This window comes from Nicotiana attenuata, unplaced genomic scaffold, assembly GCF_001879085.1.
Source record: "Nicotiana attenuata strain UT unplaced genomic scaffold, NIATTr2, whole genome shotgun sequence".
Classification (NCBI taxonomy): domain Eukaryota; kingdom Viridiplantae; phylum Streptophyta; class Magnoliopsida; order Solanales; family Solanaceae; genus Nicotiana; species Nicotiana attenuata.
This window is the reverse complement of record NW_017673673.1, coordinates 1-18,371: the sequence shown is the minus strand read 5'-3', so window position 1 is coordinate 18,371 and position 18,371 is coordinate 1. Positions and strand designations below refer to the sequence as shown.

The window sequence follows — 18,371 nt, the reverse complement described above, 5'->3', positions numbered from 1 at the left end:
TTACTAACTAACCAAAATCTCGTCTTACTCACTCCTCTCCACTCCCGTACCCCCCCCCCCCCCCAAAAAAAAAAATTGCAGATTCTTTCCTCTTTCAAAGTTGTTGATATATGATTTTATACATCAATACCTAAGAAAATTCTAATACAATACTAATACTATTAAAATATAATATTGTATTATAATTTAAGTTTAGAGTGGTTCTAGGTGGATGTTTTAAAATGAAACTTGAAAAAGATGAAGATCAAAGTTGTATCATAATTTAGAATTGTATCACAATTTGTACCTAAAACAATACATGATACAATACTAATATAAGTATAATACGATATTGTATCAGTTTAAGTTTAGAGTCGGTTTTAAGTTGTATCATAATTGTATCAGAATTGTGTAAGAATTCTTTGAGGATTGTATCAAATTTGTATTTGAATTATGAACAGTTGTGAGATCGTGATAAATTTCACNTGCTCTTCCGATCTTATCAGGTATTATTTTGGATATTAATGTACCATCTACAAGTTATATACAATTGTGATACAAGTATGATACAATTACATTTTACGTATTGATGTATCTGATACAATTTAAATACAATTATGATACATTTATCATATAATTTTTGAACATTTCTTCATTTTCAGTGTTGTTCGGTCTCCCAGCAAAAGAACGATGCAATTGATGATTTAATAATTTAAAATTATCGGCAATGGTGGAAAGAGAGAAGATGAAGATTCTGGGCGCAGATTAAGGAATTTTATTGTAAGAAAATGGAGAGAGAAGAGGAGAGAAAAAAAAAAGGAAAGGATATAATTGAATCCCTTAATTGAGGGCACTAATAATGGGGCGGAAGCCTTTTAAGGAGCAATCTACACAATTTGTAAGAAAAACCTAGATACTAATTAAAAACTACAAAACATAAAAAATATTGGTAAATAAGTTTCTAATATAATATAACTAGGTAAAAATCCTAATTATTTTGTGATATATCTTCAACATTAACATGGCAATTCTAGACAAGGCCGGCTCCAATGTTATCACTAGTGCGGCTTTGCCTTAGGCACCCAATTTTGGGGGCCCATTTCTTAGAAGTAATCAATATTATATAGGTACTTAAAAAATAATATTTCAATACTTTTAGTACAAATGTAGAATTCTTCATATAAAGGAAAGAGAAAACTTTTTAGATAGGTAAATAAAGTAAGGATTTCACTTACTTAACAATTTTACATCTCAAAAAGTTAAAATATTGATTATAACTAGGAGAGGCAAACGGCGGGTCGGATATGGTTCAGGTCGAAAACGAGTAGTGAAAAAACGAATCAATTGTCCGGCACGATCCATACTTAATACGGATAAAAAAAATAGGTTAGCGGATAATATGGGTAACCATATTATCCATGAATTCTTGCATATGATCACTTTTGGGAGAATTCTTAGTCTCCCTTACTTGAGGAACCCTCAATTGAGGCTTTACAAATGTAAATGTTAGACCTATTGGTTATCCATTGGTTACTCATTGGTTATCCATTTTCTAAATGGATAATATGGTTCTTATCCATATTTGACCTATTTTTAAAAAGTTCATTATCCAACCCATTTTTTAGTGAATAATATAAATGGTTAACTGTTTTTTTTAACCATTTTGCCACCCTTAATCGTAACTTTCTTGTAAAGATATAAGCCTCAAATTAAACTTTGACTTTAGGTCGGGGGTTAGTACCCACAGTCCAAAATGGCCATATCTTGCTTTATTTCATTATATTACTCTTGATTTGTTTCTCGCCTTCCCGGACTCTATCCAATTTAACTAACTTACATCATATTTAACAACCAAAGTTACACATTATTCCAAAGGGGCAACATACTCTATTATTTAACAATAATGCAAATCTAAGTCATTGTCTAAGTAAAGGAACAGGGTGGAGGAATTGGAAAAAAGTCACCAGGACATTCCGAAAACATTAGTTCAACTTCTCGCCCACTCTCAACCCCCCTCTGTCTCTATCTCTTTTTTCAATAGTGTTTACTTTCAATTTATATGTTATAGTAAAGTTTTTAAGGAAGAAAATAATTTTTTTGAAATTTGTGGACTTAGATATGTCGTATTATTTTATGTAATTACAAATTTTTGAAATCTGTAATTGTAAATATGCCGTAATACATGTGTGGTTATAATAAATTGTTATTAAGTGTAAAATGCGAGTTTCAACTTAAATTATTCTAAATTTAGAATAATAACATTCTTTATAGAACGAATTAATAAGGAAATTACGTTATTCTTTTTCGAATGGAGGAATTTTTTTTATGTAGTCTACATATTAAACTTTATAGCAGATAATTTGTCTTATTTTCTAAATTACAATACATATTTTTTAGGATTTCTAATTACGTTTTAAATAAATTGACTCGGCATAAAAAAATTAAAAAAAAAAAAAAAACTCGGCGTTAAAAGTTGATTTTGTTTATATATATGCTGACAAATCCGTGAACCACAACTCTGTACTGACATAACAATGGAGTTTCTAATTAGCACTTTCAGAAACATTCCTGTAAAGCCTCTCTCTTCCCATTTTTCTTTCTTTCCCTTTTATTTCTCCTTTTTTTTTCTTCTCATTTTGTGAAATTTCTTCTTATAGGCAATTCGCAGGAGTTTACTACTAGCCGTGGTGATTCTAACGGCGTTAGGCAACGTTCACGGCCGTCATAAAGTACACAAATGGGAAACAGTAGAGTATTCCGCCATAAGTTGCAGAGCACACACCGCTTCATTGACGAATTTTGGTGGAGTTGGTGACGGAACGACGTTGAACACTAACGCTTTTAAAACGGCCGTTGATCATCTGAGTCGGTTTCAATCAGACGGTGGTTCGCTACTGTATGTACCAGCCGGAAAATGGTTGACGGGGAGTTTTAATTTGACTAGCCATTTTACTCTGTTTCTCGACAAAGATGCCGTTCTTCTCGCCTCTGAGGTAACGTTTTGTTCTTAGCCAATTCCTCCTTTTTTTTGGAATCGGTTATCAACTTTTGAATACATGAATTAATGTGCTTCACCAATAGATAATTTTTACATGCATTTGTTATTAAAATTTAATGGGTTCAACTCTGCACATAATTAATTATACCGTTAAAAACATAAAATTTTGGGTTCAAATCTAATATTTGTTGAGATTTTAGTAGATTTTCACATATACTGTATTCCGTGTCGAAAGTTATGAGTTAAGATAAACCCGTAGCCCAAATGCTACATCCTCCCCTGATTGCATCGTATTCATAGGCGGATCGAGAATTTAAATTTTGTGGGCTTAGCTTTTAAAATTGCATAAATTAAACTCATTGTACTATTAAAATTATGGGTTCAAATCAAATACTTGTTGAGATTTTAATAGATTCTTACATATTAATTTATACTCTATATCGAAAGTTATATGTTCAATTAAGCCCATAGCCAAAAGATTACATCCGTCCTTGTCCGTCCTAAAAAGAACGATATTACAATATTATTACTAATTGAGTGTTAATATTGAAGGAGCAATACTTTCCCGACTAAACCAGATTTGAAAAATTAATTTGCGTGTTAGATAGAGGAACCATTTTGTACCGAAACGTACTAATCAGACTAAATCATATATGCACCGTGTAAGATCGATCTAATGGGAAAATACTTTTTATATAAAGTTTCTTATTTTCATACCTCAAATTCGAAACCTCTCTTATGAATATAATGGAATTTAATTATTCCGTCACACCGCTTGATTGTGACAATGGCTAAAATGTAACACTAGTATAGCGGTGAGAATGTATTTTTAGAGGTGCCGGCACCAGCTTCATGTGACCTACACTATAATTTTAGAGATAATCCTTTAGGATAGTTCAGTATTAAATACAACTAGATGTTTAAATAAGCCTCTTATGAGTTAATATTTGTAGTATATCTTATTTTCCAGTCCGTGAATGCAATCGGCTGAGAATGGTACAAAAGGCGCACTATGCGGTGAGAATATCGTTCGGTTAATGAGTCCAAATCCATGATAACATTAATTCAAGAATTGTACGTTCCGCAGAACAATAGTAATACTTAAGTGAAAAAGAATGGCAAAATACCTTACACCACCCTAAACTTGGCTCAGATTATTATTGTTCTCCCTGAACGAGGTAATTGGACCGGGCATAGTTCGGAGAGGACACTAATAATCTGAGCCAAGTTTAGGGGCGGTCTAAGGTATTTTGCCAAAAAGAATCAAGTAATGGAGCGAAAATGGGTTGTTTTGAAATATAGCCTAGTTATTTCGTTTTTCTTTCCTTATATATTTTATTATTTCATATTTTTTGAAATTTATGTGATAATTTTATATAAGTTTGTTAAAAAAGGTATTTTCATATTTGAAAAATAATTTACCTTTAAATTTCACTTTTTGCTCTTTATTAGAAGCTTTTATAGCTACATAAATGTTATAGTATATTTAAGAGTACAAGTTTTAACCGTCTTAATTTTCTTTATTAAGCTCGATATCGAGTCAAACTAAGTCACATTAAATACTAATTTTGAAGAGCAAGGTTAATTCTTATGATCTTATCCGATTTTGTCTTCTCCTTCGTGATATCCCCAGCTAGTAGCAACCAGTGGCGAAGCCAGAATTTTCTTCAAGGGTGTTCAAATTTGAAATAAGGGGAAAAAGTTTCTGACAAAGAGTGTTCAATATATGTTATTTACCTCTAAAACCTAATATTTTACCTATATACACAGTATAATTTTTCGACGAAGGGTGATCAACTTCGCCCCTGGTAGCAACCACCCAAAAGAACTGAAGTTAAATTAAAGAAAGATGCCCATAACGAGTCACGTCATAGTTTCTAAAGTAGTACAACTAGCTAATACTGATAATCTAGGATGGGGGCAACAAACGTGGATGATTAAGCCGAGGATACTGTTGATATTTTCAGAATTATTCATCACGTGAACTAAGTTTTGTCCATTTTCTATAACTTGGGGATCGCATTCAAAGCTACCATATATGTGGTCTTTCATAGTATGTTATTGGTAGCATCTGGGGAAGGTCCAAGAGTATCACATGCTTGGTCGGTCTTGCCCAAGGTTTAGTGAGTAAAATTGCTCGGTAACTGTGTTGATAGTAGTGTTATCAAAGGCGAAAAGCATAAAAAAGCTCTAAGGTGACTTGGGGCTTTAAGCGCAAAGCGCGAATAAAATGTGAATTTTAATAAGGAAAGGCGCAAATAGAGAAAAAAATACAAATATATATATAGTCCAAGACTAATGATTATAAGCATGAATAATAAATATATGGACAACGAAATTGAAAAAATTACGATAAATTGAAATATCAATTGTCTAGTGTCACCTCTTTAAGATTACGCTCATTGGCAAGGAAAAGTATGCCTTAGAGCCTTGACGACAAACTGAAGCACCAGCTAAGGCGAGGCGAAGCGCTCAACATGTATTGAGCCTTGCTTCAGGGCTTAAGCGTGCCTTTGACAACAGTGGTTAGATATGGGGTAATGAATACCCGGTGAAATAATAGAAATGCACACAAGTTGATCTGACACATGAACCTTCATCCTACACAAATTTTGGAAAAAAAGTTCCTTATTCTAATTTTATCTAGTTTAGAATCTCAGTTACTTCAGTGACACTCAAAAAAAACATTTATTGTCATTCAGAACAAATGGGTTTCAATGGAAATTTTGTGTTTTTTACCCTTCCAATTCTTCTATCTCACTGATTTCCTGTTCGTTCTTCCCTCCGGTTAGGACGAAAATGATTATCCGGTGATTGCGCCGCTGCCGTCCTACGGTCGAGGAAGGGATAATGACGGAGGTAGATTCATTAGTCTTATATTTGGAACCAACCTCACTGATGTTGTCATCACAGGTACTCTCATTTTATATCACTGTTGCATTTCTCATATCGAAAATCTATGTTTGAATTCACATCGAAAATTTGTTGCTGGAACTCTTAATACGGCTACTTTTTTGGTTAGGTTATTGTCCATTGCCATTTTAAGTAACGGAATATTTCTTTTGATGTCATTTTGTTTGCTAAATCATGTAATTTTACTTTGAAATTCACTCAGGGGAAAATGGAACGATTGATGGCCAAGGGCAGCTATGGTGGGACAAATTCCACAAAAAAGAACTACAATATACAAGGCCATATCTGATAGAAATCATGTACTCTGATAATATTCAAATTTCCAGTCTTACATTGGTTAATTCTCCTTCATGGAATGTCCATCCTGTATATTGCAGGTAGTCAAATTAATCTTGACTTCCAATAGTTCAATATTGTTTTCTTCTAGATCAATAATAACTAAGGCAAAAAATTCGATTTCTTTGTGATATGCAGCAATATTATTATCCAAGGCATCACTATTCTTGCACCAGTCAGATCTCCAAATACTGATGGGATTAACCCTGGTAATCTTGCATTAGTGTTTACTAATGTTTTAATTAGTTTGAGTGACAATAAGGTTTCATATAACAGGTAACCTACGTTATTTTCTAGGTTACTAATCGTATCTTTTTTGGACAAATTTACAGAGCCAATGTATTAAAGTTAAACTCTTATATTATACTATGCAAAATAACAAGGTTTCCTTGTCAAGCTTTTGCCACTCCAGCCTTTTGGTTATTATTAAGTTTTTGACTAAAACTAAATGTTATTTGCAGATTCTTGCATAAATACTCGAATAGAAGACTGTTACATTGTCTCTGGAGATGATTGCATTGCTGTTAAGAGTGGCTGGGACGAGTATGGAGTTGCATTTGGGATGCCAACAAAGCAGCTCGCGATAAGGCGAATCACCTGCATTTCTCCAACCAGTGCTACAATTGCATTAGGCAGTGAAATGTCTGGAGGAATTCAGGATGTAAGGGCAGAGGACATAGTAGCAATCGATACAGAATCAGGGGTTCGAATCAAGACTGCAGTAGGACGAGGTGGATACGTGAAGGATGTATATGTTAAAGGTGTGACCATGAAAACCATGAAATATGTTTTCTGGATGACAGGAGATTATGGTTCTCACCCTGATAACAATTATGATCCGAATGCATTACCTGTGATCGACAACATCAATTACCGTGATATGGTTGCTGAGAATGTGACTATTGCTGCCAAGCTTGCAGGAATTTCTGGTGATCCGTTCACTGGAATTTGCATATCAAATGTCACGATAGAGATGGCGCCTAAAGCAAAGAAACTGGCTTGGAATTGTACAGATATTTCGGGGATTTCAAGTGGTGTAGTACCTCAGCCTTGTGAGTTGTTGCCAGATCAGGGAACAGAGAACGTTGCGCCCTGTAATTTTCCAACAGAGAACTTACCAATTGATGATATGAAAGTTCAGACGTGTTCCTGCAGGAAGAAAATATATTAACACATCAAGACATGGAAGGATGATCATATTATAATCAGTCAGATCATTCTGTTGCTTACACCTCTTAACTGTGGATGATATACACTAGCGATCCTGTTACACTTTGGGGACGAGTCATGCTAATATCTGTAACTTTTACATAATTTTAAATACCATCAGTTATTGCAGCCAAAATTTCAAGGACAAATCAATGAATCATAGCAAGAAGATTGTTGGTGAATACATGTTGAACCATAATTAAGCTCTTTTAGTGTTTTACAAGAACTGAATAGTCATTGAACAGAACCAAGATACAATGTTGATTTAAGACCTTGGCAAACACCAGCACTCTTGATAAATATCTCACATTGAAGTACAGAAATCGTGATATCAGTTTTAAGTCAGCTCTCTCTTCCCGCTAAACATAACTTAAAAAATGTATAGAAGCAAGAAAAATACTTCCTACATATGATACATAATCCAGGACAACCCGTCATATTTTTAGTTCAACAAAGTCTGGGTAGAACTTCACAGACTCCTTCCAAATCAGTTCCTTGATATTTTCTTCAGTGATTGAGGGCTGCTCAAAATCAAAACTGAAAGGCCTGGGACAAAATGGCTCATCGTTGATGTCATGAAGAGATGACAAAAATGGGTGACAAAGAGCCTCATCAACTGCACATAGAGAAAGAAAATTGAACATACATGAGGTAAACAGGATGGACTAAAAACGAAAATAAAATCATGCAAAGGGTGAGGTCAGAATTTCGTTGCTTTACCTGTAATTCGTCGGGTTGGGTCAAAGACAAGCATCTTTTCAAGTAAATCAATAGCCAAAGGTGACATGTTGGGAAATCTTGCAGAAAATTGTTGCTTAGGATATTCAGGAAGCTGTCGGACATATCTTCGGGCATTATCACTTCTCAGAAATCTAAGGCTGGCATCATCAGGAGAACCTAGTAGCTTCAAGAGAGAAGAAACATGATTGAAGCTGGGAACAGTAAGACAAACTGCTTCAGAACCAGATAAAAAGTCCCATATATTTTTCTTGAACCCGTTGTGAAAATATGAAATGATTTAGTTATATTCAATGAACATTTGAAAGTATTATCTGCATGAAATTACAGCATAGTGCTGGCTATGGCAGTGGAAATCACTCTCAACTCCCAACTTCAGAGAAAGGGAATGCTTAAGACTAGTTTCAACTTAAAAAGGAGGGAAATGAAAAAGAAAAGAGGTTATTTCAGGAAAACTGCGGATCAACTTCTTTACACCTTCAAATAAACTTTTTTTTCTTAATCAGGTTCGCTAAAGGACTTTGAGAATGTATTGCAAACCATGAAAGAGCCAGACATGACCTTTTACCTCAGTAATGAGTCTCAGCTGATGTACATAATCTTTTCCGGGAAACAAAGGTTCTCTTGTCATTATTTCACCGAGAATACAACCAACCGACCAAACATCAATTGCGGCCGTGTATTCCGAACAGTTAAGGAGCAGTTCAGGTGCCCGATACCAACGAGTGACAACATATTCAGTCATGAAATCTGTCTCAGAAGTTGTCCTCGCCAAACCAAAGTCACCAATCTTGAGGTCGCAATTTGCATTTAGGAGCAAATTGCTTGGCTTAAGATCACGATGTAAGACATTTGCTGAGTGTACATATTTAAGTCCACGTAATAGCTGATACATGAAGTACTGCAAAATTAAGTCAAATGTTATCCAACTATTAAACCCAGGTAAGGTACCAGCAATATGCCAGCATTACTTTAGGAAAGAAAGAGGAATATCAAATGCTCCCAGTGAAAGCTAGAGCAACTTCCAGGCATTCCTCCATGTTATTAAGAGAAAATACTGTATAATCCTAAAAATCAAGCTTAGCATGCCAGAGTAAGGCCAGGATTACAACAACAAGATTCATAACATTGTTGGGAGAAGGAACAGAGTCATTGTTGTGCCTTTGTATCTATTAATGGAGTTAGAGACATCTAAATATAATTTGAGAGATAAGAGGAAAGCCCTCTCTCGAATTCGAAGATGTAACACAAATAATGACTCTCTTCGCAGGGACGGCTCCTAGTATTGGTGAACGATCTCCTCTACATGTTATCTTTGGACGTTTTACTCTCTTTCAAAGAGATGACTATTCAAACCTCAGAGTATTCAAATGCACGTGCTTTGTTTAAATTCCATCTCCTGCACAAAACAAACTGAGCCCTACATCTTATTCTATGTGTTTTCTTGAGTGAGGTTGAGGTACCCTAATGCTTCCTAGAAATGATTATCAGTAACTGTCACCTCCAAGTATTTGATGAATAATAATCCAATTCATATTTTATTTTACAGCACAGAATAACAACTGTGTTGAAGTCACGGTATAAGTACAAATGGAACAAAAGATGGAAAGAGTAGCTTATACCAGACAGAGAACCAAGTAAAAAGAGAAAGGAATTATTCTTCAACTTACACATCATATCACATTAAAGAACGGCCATCAATTCTGCATTAACAACGCCAATACTTAAGGTAGAGCTCACTCTCTACTTAGACAACAATGTTTTCAGCAAAATAAGACTTATTTTAATCTACTATATCCTTCCTTAAACAGAATATTACACACACTAATCCCTCAAACAGGACACACATACGGACATAAGATTTTCTCAAGTTGATTAACTAGGAAATCATGTTAAAACAGCAGCCAGACTTGCAGAAGTACTATATGCATAGTTTGTTTCTAAATCTGATTAGCTTCAGACATGTCAACTATGCCTCAATTTAGAACTGCCTCAATTTCAGATTAGCTTAGGACTTCGGCGTCGACTATTTGAAGAATCAAAGTAGAATATAATGTTAAGCATTTTTAGCCAAATCATTGATATCTAATAACAGCATTTTCAAGGAAGAGAAAAACCTGACAGTGATCATTTGTCAAAGATTGTTCAGACCGAATAATCTGATGAAGATCAGTATCCATTAGTTCATAAATTATGTACACATCATTGAAAGCCTCTTTCTTTGGCGGCCTTATGATGTCTTTGATTGCAATAATCTGAAAAAATTTAACAAAAAATTAAAGCACTCAAAAATGAAGCAACAAATCAAATTCATTCACGTACTAATCACAGGATAGGAGGAATCCTCTTACATTTTCGTGATCCATGTGCCGAAGTAGTTTAATTTCTCTCAATGTCCTCTTCGCATCAATTCTATTATCAAATGCATTTCCTATTTTCTTAATCGCAACTTCCTCACGTGTCTCTGAATTTATAGCAGCACTAACAAATAGCAAAGAATAAGAAGCAGTTGTTCCATCATATCCCCCAAACATGGCAAGTATAAGCAAGAAATCAGTACAAGGAGATTCGAGTGAAAACATTATTAAGTAAATAAAAATATCTTCTTTAACAACTTACACTTTTAGACAAACAGTTCTAACGACAAAAATAATCTGTCATACCAATGTTTTAAAAGGCCGGGAGCGAGAGGCGAGGCGTTTTAACTCTAACGAGGCGAGGCATAAGCCCTGAGACATGGGGCGTAACTCCCATAGATCTTCAAATTTTACTAATTTCAAGAATTTTAAGATAGTATAAAGTAAAAAGTAATTATAAAAATTACATTAAAATCACAAAATTATAACAAATAATCTATTTAAAATATTTATAAATTTTAATTCAACTATGAATAATATAAAAAGTATGACATATATCATAATATGCAAATTAGCTGCATCAAAAGTAATGTATTCGATACAAAATCTTATATGTATCTCTTAAGGAGTAATGAATCTTGAAAGAATTTCGATATTATAATTTGATATTTTTCTTAAAATGCTCCTTTTATTTAATATGCTTTCTATTTGAAAGAGAATTTATACAAAAACATAATTCACAATTTAAATATGATTTCCTAGCATCATTCATTTTTAAATTTCAACAAGTTAATAAAGTGACACATAATTCACCACAATACCATGATAACTAATTATTTGTAAATAGTTACTAGCTAATATTGAGCTATTAAATTAATAAGTATTATAGTAAACGTGAAAAAATAATATTTAAAAAAATAATTATGGAGTAAAAAAAATTATGGACTATTGTATAGTAAAGACATAACAAAAGTTAATAAATAAATACTTTTTGAATGAAAGATTTATTTAAAATTACCTATCATAGCATTCTTAGTGGATAATGTGCAATAATTTTTATTTTAATGATGACATAAAATACTCTCAATTTAATGATTTATAATTAAGAAAAAAGTAATTTTGAATAGTCAACGATTAATTAAGAAAATTTGAGGATTTACAAGGTTAGTTATATAAAATTGCATAAAGTTCTATTAGGCGAGCCCAGTAAGCTGGGGCGTTGGGCGTGTTCGGAGCGTAAGCCCCGATGGCCGTGGCGTAAGTCTCACGGAACTATGTCCCACACATAAGCCCAGGGGCGTTTTACGAGTGCTCCGCCCCGGGGCGAGTCCCAATTCCGCCTTTTAAAACAGAGTGTCATACACATAAAGAGCATGTAAAATCTCATTTTATGTGGCACACTTTTTTTTCTGGTTTGTCCCAAAGGAATAACACATTTCTATGTTTAGAAACTAGACTTTGAACTTCCCAATTTACCTTAATGAGATGATTCATAGTCACATAAATATGATAACTTTTTCACCCTACAAGTTCCAAAAGTTTTTCTCTCTTTCTTAAACGACATGCAAAGTCAAACACGGTCATAAATGGGAGTGAGGGATATGGTCTTTATAACAGTTTAAACTTTTTGACAAAAAGTTTACAAATTTGACATTTAAAAAATTTCCACACACTATGACAAAAGTAAGCTGTCCTACACATAAAGAGCATATGAAAAACGTAATTAAGTAAATAAGAATGTATTGTATCAAAAAATTTAAACTTTTAAACGAGATTACCATACGAGGCCGTAAGCTCCGCGGCCGATGGGACGAATAGGAGGAACGTATTTGCTGGAGACTTCAAATAAGTTACCGTACACATTGTAACGGACGTATTTACCGCCGTGTATGAGCACTCCTCTGATTTCACGACTATTGCCGTTGCTTGAAGCTCCGCCGGTTTGATTAGCCATGACGACGGCGTCGCGATGGATAAGAGCACTGGTGGTGCAAGCGGCCGGCGGCGGAGGAAGTCGCCGGTTCTAGCGGTGTTTGACGGAGGCTCGTCGGTGATGTATATATGGTTGTGAAATTAATTTTTTGAATTTAAGCCATTGGAATAATCGAAACAGTAAACACGGCTTTGAATATCCGTGAGCTGAGTAGACTTCAGTCTTCACTATGGGGAAATGCGAAAATAACACTCTCCCCATGCCATTTATGCGGCCATTTTTAAAAAATTAAAATTTATGATCTCAACAATTTATCACATTAAAAGTAAAACAAAAAGTTTGAAATTGAATTATTTTAAATATAAAAATGTATATATTTTTTTTGTAAAAAAGTAAAAAGAATAATATGTCACTTAAAATAGGATAAATCAGTATATATTAGGAAATCTTTTCCTTTAAAATATATTTGGTAATTCTTTTTCTATTTTCAATAACTTTCTTAATATTTCCTCTTATTATGAGGAATACATCTATTTTCAATTTTCTAAAGTGATTTGTTCCTTGTCCAAATACTTATATTCGGAAGATAATCCAGTAGTCTAAGATGTCAAGATCTAGTTGAGCTTCTCTCCTTCTCTACTAACTCTATTGAAAAATGTTTGAATCTTTTATTAAATTTTTTGCAACTCATCCTGTTTTTTCAATAAATTTGTATTAAAGAAGTCTGTACATAAATATTTAATCAGATAAAGTAGTTGAAAATGAATATAAATAAGAACAATTCGTCGGTCAACCAGCTGGAAGTCCTATTCCAAGGACCAACTTGTCGTTAAAAATACTCTTGTCCACCACTCCACGTACTGCTAGGGGTGTTAATAAAAACCCAAAAAATCGAACCAAACCGAAAACAAAACCAAACCAACTAAAAAAACTGATACTTTTTGGTTTGGTTTGGTTTGGTTTTGATTTTGAATTTTAAAAACCGATCAAATTTGGTTTGGTTTTGGTTTTAATCAGAAAAAAATCGAAAAAAAACCAAATCAAACCGACTATAGGAGTAGCTATTTCAAATTTATTATTACACCTATATAAATGTATATTTTTATACAAAGTTTCAAATTTTTTATGGTAAATGTTAATAGTTTGCACTTTTAGTATAGTTCTTTACCTTTACATTCTAGTTTGATTGGTAGTTTTCTTTTGTTAAGTGTAAGAATCCATTTCTCATTAAAAATAATATATTTCTAATTGAGTCCTTAAGTTATTCATCACTATTTGATTCAATTATCATCAATATATCTTGGTAAATAATAGATTTCTCAAAGGGCAATTGATTTGATAGTGTTACGATGAAAATGTGGTCGCCGGAGTATGTGTTTGGTAGTGTATGTTTTATATTTAAGAAAAAACCGACAAATAACCGAAAAAACCAAAAAGCCGATAAAATCCGACATAAACCGAATCAAGAAAAAAAATGACTTAATTGGTTTGGTTCTAATATTTGAAAAACCGACTTACTCGGTTTGATTTCTTTTTAGGAAAAAACCGATCCAAACCGAACCATGAATACACCTACCTACTGCTGAGGTTTTTCAAAGAGATAATTAGACCGGTAACTCATATAGTCAAACCTTTTTATAATAATCTCGTTTGTTTCGATTTTAGTGCTATGGTAAAGTATTATTATAGAAAAAATTCATTATAACATACCATGAAAGATTGATTTTAAAGACAACTTGACTGTTATAATAAAATATTGTTATAAAGATTAACCATGATAAAGAGTGTCTTCAAGTGTAGAATCAGCTTGCCACCTTAAATCACAATGGACTGTATTTATGTAAGAAAACCAACAAATGAAAGTGAACCAAAAAGGTAAAAGAAGAGAAGAAAAAGAAGAAGAAAAGAACAGGAAAAGATAGAGGGTTGTTGGGGAAAATAAACAAGAAAATTACCTCCCATTCAACACAAACAATGATATTATTAATGTTTAGGGTCAACAAATGTCGAGATAATATTTGAATGATAGAGTAAGTTTATATGAACGACGACAGAATAGTAGTAGTAATACTTTACTTTCACTAACTTAAGAAATGGGATGTCTCTATGGGAGTCTAATAATATTTGTTTTTACTAAGTTTTCCAATTTTATATTTGAATATTTTACTTATAATAATTGTAATTATTAGCATGCTTTATAAACTTTTCTGAAGGAAGTTTGGCGTAATTGGTAAAATTGCTGACACGTGATCAGGAGGTCACGGGGTTCGAGCCGAGGAAACAGCTTCTTGCAAAAATGCAGGGTAAGGCTGCGTACAATAGACCCTTGTGGTCTGGCCCTTCCCCGGACCCCACGCATAGCGGGAGCTTAGTGCACCGGGTGCTCTTTTAATAACACTACTACAAATCCAGCCAAAATCGTCCAAAAAAACGGACCAAAGTTGGTCGGTAATGGCCAATAACCGTCCAAAACACGACCATTTACGTGTGGACAGTATTTTGAATTTCGGACCAATTTTGGTCGGCCAATTAAATTCAAAAAAAAAAATATTGCCGAAAAAACCAACCAAAATTGGTCACTTTCTGACCAAACTCGGTCGGTATTTTAATTATTTAATTAAAAAATGCACCATCTAGGAATCGAACTGGGGTTTGTACTGTGGCATGATACTATTCTACCACTAGACAATTGGTGCATTTTATTTTAAGACTGTCCTTTATTTCATTTACACTCTTTAATTATATTTTCACACGAAAATAACCGACCAAAGTTGGTCGTTTTTTAAAATAATCGACCGAATTAACAGATCGATTTCGGTCATTTTTTAAATATTAATTATAATTTATTTTAAATGAAAAACCGACCAAAGTTGGTCGGTTTCTTAAAAAATAAATTTCGTTTGGTCGGTTTCTTGAAAAATAAATTTCGTGAGACTCAAAAATAGTTTCCCGCATTTTTGCGCCAAAGAAAACCGACCAAAGTTGGTTGATTTCGTAAAAAAAAATTAGAAAATAAAATATTTTAAAAACCAACCAACTTTGGCCGGTTTTTTGACTGACTAAAATTGGTGGGCCGACCGTGATTGGTTTTTGCAGAATTTCTAGTAGTGTAAATTGATATTCAAATTTACAAGGAATGCATTGATTTCCGTATTTTAGGATTCCTCTTTCATCTTTCTAAATAGGCAGAATAGCCTAAATGGCACTTATACTTGTGCCACTTTGTCATCCCGGTCCTCAAAATTAATGAAGTTTCATCTAGACAACTCTACTCGTTCAAAAGTAATATTTTAAACCCTTCTGACCATGTGTGTTCCTCAATCGTCTCACTGTATTATCCACGTCAGATAAAAATATTCCATGTCATTATTTTTATTCACAAAACTAATTTTGGAAAAGAAAAAGTTGAATCCTAAAGTTTTCTCTCACAAACACATTCATGCCTTTCTCTCTCTAAAAATCAGCCATTATTAGCAGAGCCTACACTATGCTCCAGTCATAGCAGAGCAGCACTATGTTTGTTAATCCTCCTTGTTACGAGCTAGTCTGGCCCGGTGTCTAAGCTCGGCTTTTTTCCACCTCACAATCAGGTAACATAGTGAAAAGAGGGTATTAACCTGGAAAGAAGAAAAGTGTGCAGCAAATTAGCGAGTGAAAACACTAGAAATGACGGAAACAAACAGAAAGGAATGACCAAATAAACTCACCAAGATTATTATCGCAATAACCAACAGAGGCCCAGACCAGAGTGTGGAAAGAAAAATGCCGTGTGAATCGAAGTAATTCTGGCATGCAAAGCTTTTCCAGTTTGCAGCTAATAAATGTTGGACTTTAAAGCATTGGGCTTCAAAGACTTTAAGCATTGGGCGTGAATTGGAAATGGTGGGAAATAAAATGGAGGAAAATGAAAATTTGAATGAAGTGAGCTTTTGTCTTGAACTTTGTCCCTCATTGGTGAGGGACAACTATATTTGTGTGTATATATATACAATCACTTCTTAAAGCTCTTAAAAGGAGTTGAAGAGAATGAACCCTCGCGCCGTCGTCGATCGCTCGCTCGGCTTCGGCTTCGGCTTCGGATTTGTCAAACGATTTTAATTAATTATTTAATAATTAATTAAATATCAGTTAGCTGTCCGAACACTGCTGCAGATTCAGAAGGCCACTCTGGCCGCGGTCCTGGCGTAACCGCGACAGGACGCACAAACTTCTGAACAGACACCTTTTCCAGAACAAACATCACACCTCTTCCAATAATTGCCTATAAATTCTGAGGCATGGCTTCGTTTTTAACATACTGAAAAAATTACAAAACTTCCTTCTTTCTGAAAATACTGCATTCTAATTCGCAGTCTCTCTCTCTCAAATTCGTAAGTGTGATTTTGCTCCGTTTTTTGAGTTCGTTGGTATCCTGCAGTTTGTATTGCCACTGTTGCAGGAAGGTTTATTCCGTTTCATCCTGGGAGGATTTAATCCATTACCTTAGCAACGTGTGAGGGGGTTAAAATTCCTTAAGGACGCACAAGCAAATTGTGGACTCGGAATATTTCTTATTCTTTACTGTTTTCCAGTTTCTTTTATTCTTCTAACAGTTTTTTGATTTTGTGTTTTAACACAGTAGCGGATTACAAGCTTAAGGAATTTTAATACTAACGTTTCTGTGTTGAAATATATATTAAACTGTTATTTGTATTTTGTATACTGGTTTGGAGACTAAAGCCTTCGTGCTTTCTACTCCAATAATTGTTCTATCCGGTTTAAAGTATATCAAAACTTTACCGGAATAATAAACGTACGGGTTTGAAGTATATAAAAACTTCACCATTGTTACGTGTTGTATGTTTGGTTTGGTATTCAGTTTGAAGATATCAAAACTTCACTGATTTAACAAAGTTCTGTTTTGTTTCCAACTTTACAGAAAAAATGACGAATGAAAACCAAACTAATGGAAATGTTGCGGGAACGGGTGCTACTGTTACGAATGTTGCTGCCTCGTCAAGCTGTTCAACTCCTGCTCATGCTATGGCACCAGCAGAAAAACCCAGAAAGTTTTCCGGTATCGACTTCAAACGCTGGCAAATGAAGATGCTCTTCTATCTTACTACGTTGAGTTTGCAGCGATTCATCAAGGAGGATCCTCCGGTCCTGGCTGAAGACACTCCGGATGATGAACGATTTGTTGTAACTGAAGCATGGAAGCATTCTGATTTCTTGTGCAAAAACTACATTTTGAGTTGTTTGGAAGATAGCTTGTACAATGTCTATAGTGTCATGGAAACTTCAAAAGCGTTATGGAATGCGCTTGAGAAAAAGTACAAGACTGAGGATGCCGGACTTAAGAAGTTCGTGGCTGCAAGGTTTTTGGATTTCAAGATGATTGACACGAGGTCGGTCATAACTCAAGTCCAAGAATTACAAGTCATTGTGCATGACCTCCTTGCTGAAGGTATGGTCATAAATGAGGCATTTCAAGTCGCTGCTTTCATTGAGAAGTTACCTCCGTTGTGGAAGGACTTTAAGAACTAACTTAAACACAAGCGGAAGGAAATGACACTAGAAGACTTGATTGTTCGTTTGAGGATAGAAGAAGACAACAAAAATGCTGAAAAGAAGTCACGTGGAAGCTCGACAATAATAAGGGCTAACATTGTTGAGGAGGCGCCACAAAATAAGAAGAGAAAGAAAGCTTCTGGACCAAAGAATTATCCAAGCAAGAAAAAGTTCAAGGGTAATTGCCACAACTGTGGAAAATCTGGGCATAAGGCCGTGGATTGTCGTGCACCAAAGAATGATAAGAAGAAGAAGAAGAATCAAGCTAACATGGTTGAAAATGCTGAAGAAATGGAGGACTTGTGTGCCATGTTGTCTGAATGCAACTTGGTAGGAAATCCTAAAGAATGGTGGATAG

General features: G+C 34.3%; 2 protein-coding genes across 2 annotated transcripts; one reads left to right on the top strand and one right to left on the bottom strand.

Moving 5' to 3' along the window:
• Positions 1-2,443: 2,443 nt before the first annotated feature.
• On the top strand, positions 2,444-7,619 carry LOC109217011 (probable polygalacturonase). The gene is made up of 6 exons (XM_019381239.1): positions 2,444-2,549; positions 2,637-2,972; positions 5,770-5,890; positions 6,093-6,267; positions 6,365-6,435; positions 6,688-7,619. Exons 1-6 carry the CDS (start codon positions 2,514-2,516, stop codon positions 7,395-7,397), a joined length of 1,449 nt encoding a protein of 482 aa, XP_019236784.1. The 5' UTR covers positions 2,444-2,513; the 3' UTR covers positions 7,398-7,619.
• On the bottom strand, positions 7,607-12,777 carry LOC109217013 (mitogen-activated protein kinase homolog MMK2-like). Its single transcript, XM_019381240.1, has 6 exons — positions 12,309-12,777; positions 10,525-10,654; positions 10,291-10,428; positions 8,742-9,074; positions 8,156-8,339; positions 7,607-8,051 (listed from the first exon to the last, which is right to left on the bottom strand). The coding sequence occupies exons 1-6, from the start codon at positions 12,482-12,484 to the stop codon at positions 7,870-7,872; spliced, it is 1,143 nt and encodes a 380-aa protein (XP_019236785.1). The 5' UTR covers positions 12,485-12,777; the 3' UTR covers positions 7,607-7,869.
• Between the last annotated feature and the right edge of the window lie 5,594 nt (positions 12,778-18,371).

Coding starts and splice junctions, on each gene's coding strand:
- LOC109217011 (XM_019381239.1), top strand. CDS start 2,514: ATGGAGTTTCTAATTAGCACTTTCAGAAACATTCCT. Junction 5,891..6,092: donor CACTGATGTTGTCATCACAG/GTACTCTCATTT, acceptor AAATTCACTCAG/GGGAAAATGGAACGATTGAT. Junction 6,436..6,687: donor TACTGATGGGATTAACCCTG/GTAATCTTGCAT, acceptor TGTTATTTGCAG/ATTCTTGCATAAATACTCGA.
- LOC109217013 (XM_019381240.1), bottom strand. CDS start 12,484: ATGGCTAATCAAACCGGCGGAGCTTCAAGCAACGGCAATAGTCGTGAA. Junction 10,429..10,524: donor GGCACATGGATCACGAAAAT/GTAAGAGGATTC, acceptor AAATTTTTTCAG/ATTATTGCAATCAAAGACAT. Junction 8,052..8,155: donor CCCAACCCGACGAATTACAG/GTAAAGCAACGA, acceptor CTCTATGTGCAG/TTGATGAGGCTCTTTGTCAC.